Raw genomic sequence first — 11,673 nt, 5'->3', positions numbered from 1 at the left:
GGTTTGGGGAGGGGAGGGACTTCAATGCCATAGAGTCCAATTGCCAAAGCGGTCATTTTCTCCTGGTAAACTGATCTCTATCAGCTGGAAATCAGTTGTAATAGCAGGAGATCTCCAGCTAGTACCTGGAGGTTGGTAACCCTAGCATCATAACCAAGTGTGACAGTAGTAGTGCTAATAGAAAATTTCTTCAGCAAAGAACCATTTTTTGAATGGTGGGAGAAGGCAATCAAAATATTAAGGGTTATGTGTGAGCCAAAGGTTATGTGTGAGCCAAAGGTTGCCAGAGTTATGTGTGAGCCAAAGGTTGCCACTCCTAATTGCCATGGTGTAGTCCTGCAAGCTGCAAGACAAGGCTTTAGAATCTGTTAGAAGCATCACTCTTGCATGCTTCCAAAATAATGTTTAGTGTATGATGCTTGTGGGCCCAACTCCCAGCACAGTAGAGCTCCATATTTCTCCATGGGCCTCATGTAAGACCTGGAATCATATCCTTCTAAGTTTCTTTAGAATCCAAAAGCAGTCCGTGTCTACCAGAAGCAGCCATACCATGTTGCACCACCCTACCCCTGTATTATGTGATATTCAGGTGAGACCATGGATCTCACACTGCAAACAAAACTTTCTCATGTTGTCCCATCACCAGAGTCTTACATAGCTGTCAGGCAACCACATGAAGCAGATTTCTGGCAGAGAAACTTGAGAAAATATAGTATGGGACCATATAGCAATGACAATGTAAGGGGGGGAAAACAGAGCCCTGTTTTTAGTGTCTCCCAGTCCTCTATATTTTCTTCCACCCAACATAAGAACTGCTGCATTGAAGCTGCCTCTCCTAATGAGAAGCACCAGGGAGGAGATCTGTAAACAAGTTATCTCATTTGACTAGCCTGGTTTTTCACAGTCACCAGTGATGATTCATCATTGGACAGCACAGGGAGTCTGTGCCTGGGAGAGGGAGGGGGAGAAACAGAATAGCTTCTGGCTGTCTGAATCTGTGACTTTCATTCTCTGTGGTGCACCAACTATAGTCTCCACGCATGAGAATAAATACTGTGCTGTACCTGCAGGCAACAGCTGCTTGACATACAAAAGAGATCTGTGGTTGTAAAAAAAAGGGGGGACCAGAGAAACACTTTTAAAAGCAGGACAACTAAACTGTGAGTCTCCATCCCAATTCCACAGCATGTGGATAAGAAGCACAGCCGGACCAGTTCCACCAAAGAGTACTGAATAAGGAAGAATCTGAACATGAAGCCAAGAAGGTTACAACAAAGACAGCAATGTTGATGTGAATGGGACACAGGAGAAGTGAAAAGGCCATCTGTACAGAATTTACTACAATACTGTTTGCTCTTTCTGCCTATTGTCTTCCCAACTTTGATCTAAACAGACCAAAGGGAGCTTGCTGAAACAGTGCCAAAGAACGCTGCCAACACGAAGACCAGTCAGTACTTCAACCTGAAACAAACGTAGAAACCCTGAGAGGAAAGCCCTGCAGCACACACAGCACCATGGATCGGTTCCGAATGATCTTCCAGTACTTTCAGTCTAATTCAGAATCGGTGATGAATGGGATTTGCGGGCTTCTTGCACTGGCTAGTGTCAAGATTTACACCTCCTTTGACTTCAACTGTCCCTGCCTCCCCCAATACAATATGGCGTATGGCTTGGGGATAATGTTTGTACCGCCTGTGATCCTGTTGCTCTGTGGTCTCATTGTCAACAGACAGTGTGTGGTGGCCATCGAGGAGTGGAAGAGACCCACTGGGAACAGAAAGAAGAACATGGCTATTATCAGGTGGGGGATTTCAGTCAACATGTAAATAACTTTAAACAAAATGGTTTCCTTACCTGTCGTGTCCGCTCTCTTTTCCCCCCATTATTTTTTCCGTAATTTGTGGAATCTTAAATTCCTTTAAGTTAACCATTTAGGATCAATTTAGAATTCATATCGAACTTTTAATTTTCAAAGTGATTTAGCAGTCTTAATCTTGCTTCATGTGAACTGTTATAATTCCCATTTTATCGTCATTCCCTCTAATGCTGAAGTTCATGGATGTATGCCTATCAGCTGGGCAAAAAATGGGGGGCACCCACAGAGAAGGCATACTCAGAAGACGCACCAGCAAACTGAAAACAAGAAAACCCCAGACAGACTGATGAGGACTGAGAGGCACCTTGCTCTTCTGGAGCCACAGAGTGTTGTGGGCAATTTAGCATGATCTGCTCAAGCTCTAGAGGATGAGAAGTACGCATTCCCCATTCCACTCCCAGCACTCCCATACAGCAAGGACAGGGGAAGATAAAATAACCCCTTCCCTGAGTTGTGGGGGAACATAGAAGGAGGGCTCTCAGGCAGCAAAATGCCTTCAGATTACCACTGGGAGATTCCTTAGATATGCAGAGAAACATTACTTTACAAATTAAAAGAAGTGGCAAACAGCCTGACAAGGACTGAGAATATCTGTTTCTCTCCAGGAAAATGATGAAGGGCAGTTAAAGAGAGAAAAAAACCAAAGGAAAGCGAGAGGAGGGGAAGGGAGGGGGAAATGGCCTATTTAAAGCCCTAGTAGCTTGTAAAATAGTGTAAACCAAGTATCCTGCCCAAATTCTCCCCTATAGCATGGGAAGAGGGAAGTAGGAATACCCGCTCTTGTGCTGTACTACTCAGATTTGTGGCTAGATGGATGACCAGGTTCTTGTTCATCTGGTAATGAATCTTAGCAAGGAAGGCCATTTATGCATGGCTGTTTCCTTGTGGTCACCCTGCCAACTACTTGGGGGCTTTGCTTTCATTATGCATACATTTTCCAACCATCAGAGGTCGCCTCGCTCTCCCTGTGCGTTTCCACGAGTTTCCCCTGCATTTTCTGGATGCTGGCTAAACACAAATCCAGAAAACGCAGGCCAAATGCACGGAAATGCGCAGGGAGAGTGAGGTGACCTCTGACAGTTGAACAATGCATGCATAATGAAAGCAAAGCCTCGAAGTAGTCAGCAGGGTGACCACGAGGAAACAGCCATGCATAAATGGCCCAAAACACATTTACCAAGGTAATACGGAGTTCAGTTCTTAGTGTAAAAGATCAGGAGTGTCTTGTATAGGCTGTGAAATTTCTATGTTAATATGCTCACACACACACACACAATCTATCTAGTGTACACACTCATTTCTAAATCCACAAAGCTTTAGAAGCTGTATATTAGAGCATAGTAACTAATTCTGAAGGCCCTTCCCGTTTCTTATGGCCTAATACAAGTTGTATGCCGTAATGAGGATGGTTTCAGATGTTATGATTCAGTGAGATTCCAGTGATTTATGCATCCACTTTTCACACTTCCGTTTATGAAAATCTGATCTAATGTCCATAAAGAGAACTTATAGTTCTAAGTAAGAGCTTGCCGAAGGGGAGGGGCTGTAGCTCAGTGGTAAAGCATCTGCTTGGCATGCAGAAGGTCCCAGGTTCAATCCCCGGCATCTCCAGTTAAAGGGACTAGGCAAGTAGGTGATGTGAAAGACCTCTGCCTGAGATCCTGAAGAGTCGCCGCCAGTCTGAGTGGACAATACTGACTTTGATGGACCACGGGTCTGATTCAGTAGAAGGCAGCTTCATGTGTGTGCATAATCTGAATACATATTTGGTAGATCTATCTGCAAAGGTTTCCCTGTGTGAAAAGCAGATGTGCAAGCCACTTGTACACCTGTTGCTGCAGCTTGATCATAAGGTCTGGAGCCATCTCTTGTTAATAACCCATTTTAAACCTAGTCATACTATTGGTCATCTCCACATACCAGTGAGTTCCAAAGATTAATAGTGTTATGGGGGGAATGTTTTCATTTTATCCAGGTTTTATGGGGTTTCGGTATTATGCAAGAGAATAAATACTGCCTCCCTTTTTCGGAATCAATTTGTGATTTAATGTGTAGCTATCATATCTTTCTGTTATTCTTACTCTTATCAATGGAGCAGTTTAGCCCAGGACTGCAATCTATACAACCTTGATTATTTCCTTTTACCTTTTTAAGTTCTAACAACCATATTATGATCTTTGCCAAGTAATGTCCTTTAAAGAGTTATGGCTCATGGAAATATGATTTTCTCACATCTGTTTTTGCTTGTGCTAAGTGAATTAGTTTACCAAACAGAAACCTCCAGCCTCTTCTTCAGAGACACCAGGTCAATTAATGCTTCTCTGTCCAACACACAGGTACATTTGCTCCTCCATCGTGCAACGGGCTATGATTGCACCCATTGTTTGGATCCTAGTCACCCTCCTTGATGGGAAGTGCTTTGTCTGTGCCTTCAGCAATTCTGTTGACCCTGATAAGTTTTCGGGTTTTGCCAACATTACCCCTGCCCATGTGCAGTTGTTGCTCTCGAAGATCCCTTGCAAGGAAGATGAGCTCATAAGGAACAACACTTCACGCAAAGCAGTGTCCAGGTACCTCAGATGCTGGTCACAGGTAAATGAAAAGATTTGATAAGGCTTCTATCTGTTGCAGTTCCATAGAGCCACTTGGGATCATCTGTCTGTTTTAGTGCCTGAGAGTGGCATTTTACTTTTTTTTTTATATATATATATAAATTTTTATTATTTTTATAACATAAAGCAAAACAAAACATACAAATAAAAAGAAAAAGAAAATACAAAAGAGCACTTACTTAACTGTTAAAACTACTTATTATAGTAAAAAGTTACAAAATTCACAGTGCCCTGAAAAAACCACCACCCACCTTAATACAGTGTCCCATCACCATGATGAACTTCCGGAGAAGTGTTATGACAGTTTAAAAAATAAGTATAGTAATAACATTATAAAAACTATTAACCAATTATCTATAACTCATTAACTAAATTAGTAAAATTCATTTTCGCCAGTTTGTCCCAATATGCGATGGCCTTTGACCATGTTTTCTTGAAATCTTCCATATCCTTCCCATGTAAGGACTCTGTTAATTTGGCCATTTGCATATACATCCATAATTTCTCTCTCCAGGCAATAATTGAAGGTTTATTTACTTGCTTCCAGGTTTTAGCTATTGTGATTCTTGCTGCTGCAAAACTATATTGACATATATCACTTCTGTCTAATTTATCTTTAGGTATACCCAATAAACAAAAGGAAGGATCTTTCTTCACTTTAGAGTTAATCAAATTATTACTTTCATTCAATACTTTTCCCCAAAAATTTTAAAAATTTTTACAGTTCCACCATGCAAGAGTGGCATTTTACTGAAATAGGAATAAGTCAGTTCTTCAAAAGCATCTGGCCCATCCTCAGAATATTCTCCTGAATACCATTAGATATAACAACCATCATGTTACCCAATGGTCACAGAGAGAAAGGCCCAAACATCCTCGTGTCTTCCCCATGTCTGCCATGTAGGGTTGCCAGGTCCTTCTTCGCCACCGGCAGGGTTTTTTGGAGGCAGAGCCTGAGGAGGGTGGGGTTTGAGGAGGGGAGGGACTTCAATGCCATAGAGTCCAATTGCCAAAGCGGCCATTTTCTCCAGGTGAACTGATCTCTATTGGCTGGAGATGAGTTGTAATAGCAGGAGATCTCGAGCTAGTACCTGGAAGTTGGCAACCCTACTACTGACTGATCTTCTGCACACCCCTGATTTTGTCCCACTACAGTCCTTTTATGCAGGGACCACATACCTTGTGTGATCTGTACAGTTCCTTGCACTAAATAAATTTTAACTATCACTAAATCAACAAATATTAACTAAAAGAAATCTGCAGGATTCTGCTACTCCAGAGAATTGGACTAGAGGATCAGAGATCATAGAATCATAGGCCATTTTTGCATGGTAATTAGCAGCGCCTTCCAGGCTGAGTTGCCCAGCATATTTTTTTTAATTTTGCACGCTGAACTGTCATTCCAGAAGTGACTGCCCAGCACATACCTGCTTCGCATTAGTAAAGAGCCCATTTAACGCAACCTTTGTTGTTTGCCGCGAAGAATCCCCCTCAAGGAACTATGCAAAGCAACAGAGGCGCGTTAGCTATGCACATGCTAATGGCCATGCAAACAGGAACAAAGGAGCAGGTGAGTGGGGAGGGTGGAATTTCTCCTTTTGCATCAGGACTGTGAATAGGCATTTTTAAAGTCGCATTTAAAAAAAAAAGCTTTGAGCGAGCATCAAAATTGACCATGCAAAAATGGCCATAGAGTTGGAAGGGACTACCAGGGTCTCTGTAAGGTTATTATTCCATGATATTCTAGCAATAGAAAATTGATGTTCTCTTAAATATTGTTTGCTTTGTTGAGACTGGATTATGTTTTGTTTTTCGTTATAAAATTCTTAGGCCTCTGCTTATATTCCCTTTGCCCTCTAGGCTCTTGGCTGGAGTATACTGCTGACCCTTATCGTGGTAGCTTTCCTTGCCCGGTCTCTCAGGCCCTGCTTTAATCAAGCTGCCTTCCTGCAAACTCGCTATTGGAGTAACTACATTGATATCGAGCAAAAGATATTTGATGAAACTTGCTGTGAGCATGCTCGAGACTTTGCACACAAGTGCATCCTCCATTTCTTTGAAAGCATGCAGAAAGAAATCAAGCTAAGGAGGTTTAATGCCCATAAAGAAGAAGAGGAAGGTAAAGAAGGGGGGAAAGATCACTTGCGAGGGATCACCAATGAGGAGCAGATGAACAAGCTCCTTCAGTCATGGTACTACAGGAAGCCCCAGCTGGATCTGAGCCAAACAACCCAGCGGCAATGCCTGAGCACAGAGAGGACATCTACGCATTTGGTAGACTCCATGACTGATAGGTGGCATCCCCAGCCAGGGACTACAGCTACAAGACATACAGATGTTTAACAGGAAACTGGCAACATTAATGTGGACCTCTCTCACAAAGTCCATATAACGTCCCTTAGAAATAGGCTAAGTTGATCGGGGCGGGGGAGGGAATAGCCTGGTGGTCTTATTTAATTTATATCCTACTGTTCTCCCTACTGGGGATCCAAAGCTTCTTACAACATCATTCTCCCCTTCTCTATTTTATGACACAACGACCCCACAAAGCAAGTTAAGATGAGAGCGACTGGCCCAAGATCACCGAGCAATTTTCCATGGCAGAGCGGGGACTGGAACTCAGGTCTCCCTAGTCCTAGTCTGAGACAGTAACCAGTGTAGCATGGTTGCTCTCACCACACCACACTGGCCCTTTATGGGCCTTTAACATAAGCTGAATAAGCATGAGTGCTCTTTATGGCACGGAGTAGCAAAACGTGAATATCTGCACAAGACAGAAGCTAGTTAAAAACAAAACCGTTGGCAACTCTGCACAGCAAAGGTGTGCATAGGAGATCAAATGATCAGGAAGAGAATAAAATATCACTAACGCATAATGGTTTGTATGTAATCTTCAATAGAAAGAACTAATTTCCAAAAATCCAGCTGAGATTTTTGGAGTCTCATGAGTCTCTTTTGTCTGCCTTGTATCTTCAAATAACTAGTTCCTGTTCAAGCTAGAAAAAGGAGAGATCTGGGTAAATAGGCAGCATAGCACAACAGTAGACCTTTTCAGATGTTATAATCACATGTCCTGGGCCTACCAACTGCACATATCAGGAATACACACTACCCATGATCCTCCTGCTACCTACAATCGCCATTTCATCTGAAATGGGCACCACACATATTTTCTGCTTCAGTACACAGTATACTTTTCATGATCACAGTAAACTTTTCATGATCACATATACTGAAGATAAAAATATGATTGGTGCGCAATTTCAGAAAAAACGGTAGGCCTACTTATTGGGAAGATTGCAGGTAGTGCGCACTTCTAGTGTGCACAGTTGGATGATACTCTTACATTTAAGTTCTTCAAGGATCTCCTGTGCACAACAGTGGTACCTTAGCAGCTCTGTTTTGTAGGGACATGTCCAGTTATCTGGTTGTAGATGCTATTCTCCATGGTTGGGTAAGTACTAACGGTAAGGTACTAATGCATTAGGTTGTTTTACACCACTAATAGAAAAACTGTTCAGATATCCACTCTATTTTCGTTAACTTTCAGTTAACCACTGGCTCTTGAACCCACAATCTTCTTTAACCAAATAGCTTAACTCCATACCTTGGAACTTGGGGATAACACTTTAAAGCCAAGACATGGAATGAAGCAATTTTTGTGGTGCTGTGCAATAAATAAAGAGTCTGAAAAACATGGTGTGAGAAGTGTGGTGTGGCTGAGCTGAATTAATGGGGGGAAATGGAAGGCCATGTAGTGATGGGCCCATCCCCCTCCCCCAAATCCCATTCTTCTGCGTCTCAAATGGAGCTGTATTTATGTGTCTCAAAGCCCTATGACGTTGCTGCAGCGGGCAGGAAGACCATCCAGTGATGTATAGCATAGGCACTCAAAAGTCTGGCAAGTCTGCTAAACAGAATAGCCTTGGCCAGCTAGTATGGACCACAGCAAATAGTCCACAACACCTCTTCTAGGCTGGAATCTGCCTGACCCCTTTCTCAATTTCCCACTGGAAATAATCCAATGGGTTCTATAATTCAAATAATATACAAAAGTACCACCCAGCAACAGGCTCTTTGTTCTGCCCCGACGTACTGGAGGAGCAAGGAGGAAAACTGGATTTTAGATAAGGTTTGGGCTATCCAGGCCAGGGCGTATTGAGCTAGTCTGATGCATTTATGTTTTTATTGCTCTTTTCCTTTGTGTTTTGCCTGAGTCCATTGACACCTGTGCTTTCGGTATTTGTTGCTAAATAAACTCTTTTTATCTGGAAAGTTTTTTGCTGTGTTTCTTTGAGCAGTCAGCCCGCACCCGCTCAATACTGGCTCAACACCACAACCTCATGGGAAAGGTTAACTTTCCTTCAGAGCTTTGTTCACAGCCTTGTCGCCCATTGCCAAAGTCATGGCTGAGCATAATCAGGTGAGCTGTAGCACTCATACCAAAATCAGCTGCTGCTGCTGTAGTCTCTTCTCCCACCCCATTCTGGGAGTTTTCCACCCCTTCCCGCTGACTGAGGGCACTTCCCTTTGGCCACCACAGAACAAAAGGCCATTACATCAATAAAGATTGCGGGGAAAGCCTATCAGTGATTTCACAAACAGAAGAAAGAAGAATATGTGGGAGATAATGTGGAAAAGGGTTGGCCTTTCTACATATATATCTATATGTTTATCATTCGTTGTAATGGTGAAAGCATTTGTATATCCCTTTCTTGGGTGTTTAGATCAGTGGAGGATGCAATACTGATGATTAATAGATACAGCTTAAGTGGGTAGAAACAATGGGCAATGGTCGCTATGCAGATCTTGGGCAGTTGTAGATCCTCCCACCAATTTTCATTCCACCTTCATCTAAATCTAATTCAGTTTTCCTTATGATATGTTCTGCATATAGATTGAAGAGACAGGGAGATAAAATACATCCTTGTTTGACACCTTTGCCAATTAGAAACCATTCTGTTTCGCCATATTCTGTCCTAACAGTAGCCTCTTGTCTGGAGTAGAGGTTGCACATCAAAACAATCAGATCCTGTGGCACACCTATTTCCTTTAGCTGAATGTTATTAATGTTACTGACAGCTAAACCTATCAAATGAATCTCTATGTTTTTAAAATGGGGGGAATCCCTAAATTAGACTGATCTCATTGATGTCTATCCTTTGCTGCTCTGAATATGTACATGGGATTAAAGGTAACAAGATGAAGCACATTGTAACTTTCAAAGAGAACAAATGTGGATTTCTGCATTTTAAACTGCAGCGTCTCTGTGTTAATTTACAACAATGCTTATCTAACAATTGTTCACATATAACCTTCCTCTTATATTGGGAAACTGATTTAATTTAATATTAAATTGAGACTAAAGATATAATGGGCACTTTCACACATGCCAAATAATGCACTTTCAACCCACTTTCAAAGCACTTTGAAGCTGGACTTTACTGTATGAAATGGCAAAATCCACTTGCAAATGATCATTAAAGTGCATTGAAAGTGCATCATTCAGCATGTGTGAAAGTGCCCTAAGAATCTGATCTTCCATATTCACCACTCACTTTAATCAAATTGACTATTTTTCTAATAAGTGGGCTGCTGTTGAGTTAGTTGAGTGTCCAATTTGCATACTGATTTCCATGGAGGGATATTTTTAAACTCTTAAACACAGCGGAAATGTACAAATGCAAAATGAAGAAAAGGTGGTTTGGTTATTAAGTAAGGCTGTGGTGCCGGACATGAGTTTGCAGCAGAAACTTGCTGCTAACACTAGAACAATCACTTGTACCTCTGGTTTTATTTAATGCTTGTAAAAGTGCTACAATTTCCAACGTTAAAGAATGATTACATTATTTTATAGATCACCCGTAATGTTATTCTGTAACTCTGACCTCAGTGATTCATGAGGATTTCATTTTTATTTATGTTTGTTTGTTTGTTTATAGTAAACAGTAATAGCAATTTATTATAAGTTCACCCTCCAAAGCAGCAATTCTTTTCAGGGGAACTGATCGCTGGACATCAGTTGCAATTCTAGGAGATCTCCAAGTCCCACCTTGAGGTTGGTAATCCTAGCCTTCATTGGATGAAGCTTTACAACATCAGCTCCTGATTTAAATAAGGCAATTCCAAGAAGAGAATAAGGCAGTGTTCATGGCAATGCTACCAGTAGGGTTGCCAAACCAGTAGGCTAGAGATCTCCTGGGATTACAACTGATCTCCAGGTGACAGAGATCCATTCACCTGGAGAAAATGGCTGCTTTGGAAAATGTACTCTATGGCATTATACTCCATTGAAATCCCTCCCTTCCCGAAACCCTGCCCTCCTCAGATTCCACTGCCAAAATCTCCAGGTATTTCCCAACCCAGAGCTGGCAACCCTAGCTACCAGCCAGACAGAAACTGGGGGGGGGGGGGTTCTGCTATGGTGCAGTTTAACAATGCTAGCCAGATCATCCTCCATCGGTGTGCTGAAAGAGTTGCTTTCGTGCCATGCAAAAGAAGAAGCAGTCCCCGTACAGTACAGATGTAGCACGTTGTGGCCTGAAAAGAAATGCCTCTCCTGAGTTATAAAACACAGCCCCACCCAAAGCACAATGTAGAGATGGATTTTGGAATTTCAAAAACAGCAAAAGGAAAGAGGGGTAACAAAATCCCTGTATTCTTTTTTGGCTTCCCACAGGTCCTTCCACAGCATGGATCCCACCCACATTGATCTTTGCATACTTGATCTCCTTTTTCTTTCCCAGGTAAGCTTACAAAGGTGGGGCACAGCTGTCCCCTGTTTTCTGAGGGCTGTGGGAGGAGCATGCTGCATTTGCAAACAGACTCACAGAAATCACAGACATTCCTCCTGTTCGGAATAAAGACTGCCTGCTATACATTCTGAAGAACTAGTCAGAACCTCTGTTTCCACAAACACGCACCATCATCAAGGATCCAAGGTTTTAAAGAGAGAGAGAGAGATGACCTTCTCAAAGAGACATGTGTCAGATGTCCCAAACCAAGACACTTATGATGACACACTAATAACTTTCCACAGGAGGAAATACAACACAGACCAAATCAAGCTGAGAGGAGCAGAGATTCACTAGTAAGGTAAAGATAACAGTTTTCTTTAAGTGGCAAGGAGGAAATGGGAGAAAACATTGTCTAGGTAGTTGCAAAAGCTGGAATTAAGAGAGACAG

At 42.1% G+C, this 11,673-nt stretch overlaps 1 protein-coding gene across 1 annotated transcript; it reads left to right on the top strand.

Moving 5' to 3' along the window:
* Nucleotides 1-1,478: 1,478 nt before the first annotated feature.
* CALHM3 (calcium homeostasis modulator 3) lies at nt 1,479-6,831 on the top strand. The gene is made up of 3 exons (XM_056850446.1): nt 1,479-1,801; nt 4,213-4,468; nt 6,349-6,831. The coding sequence occupies exons 1-3, from the start codon at nt 1,515-1,517 to the stop codon at nt 6,829-6,831; spliced, it is 1,026 nt and encodes a 341-aa protein (XP_056706424.1). The 5' UTR covers nt 1,479-1,514.
* The last annotated feature ends 4,842 nt before the right edge of the window (nt 6,832-11,673 follow it).

Source organism: Euleptes europaea, chromosome 5 (genome assembly GCF_029931775.1).
Source record: "Euleptes europaea isolate rEulEur1 chromosome 5, rEulEur1.hap1, whole genome shotgun sequence".
Taxonomy (NCBI): Eukaryota; Metazoa; Chordata; class Lepidosauria; order Squamata; family Sphaerodactylidae; genus Euleptes; species Euleptes europaea.
The sequence above is the reverse complement of the archived record's forward strand: the minus strand, read 5'-3'. Positions and strand labels throughout refer to the sequence as shown.

Bases quoted from the DNA above. Each gene is read 5' to 3' on its own strand.
- CALHM3 (XM_056850446.1), top strand. From the start codon at position 1,515: ATGGATCGGTTCCGAATGATCTTCCAGTACTTTCAGTCTAATTCAGAA. The intron at 1,802-4,212 runs GTGGGGGATTTC...TCCAACACACAG, and splicing joins AAGAACATGGCTATTATCAG to GTACATTTGCTCCTCCATCG. The intron at 4,469-6,348 runs GTAAATGAAAAG...TTTGCCCTCTAG, and splicing joins ACCTCAGATGCTGGTCACAG to GCTCTTGGCTGGAGTATACT.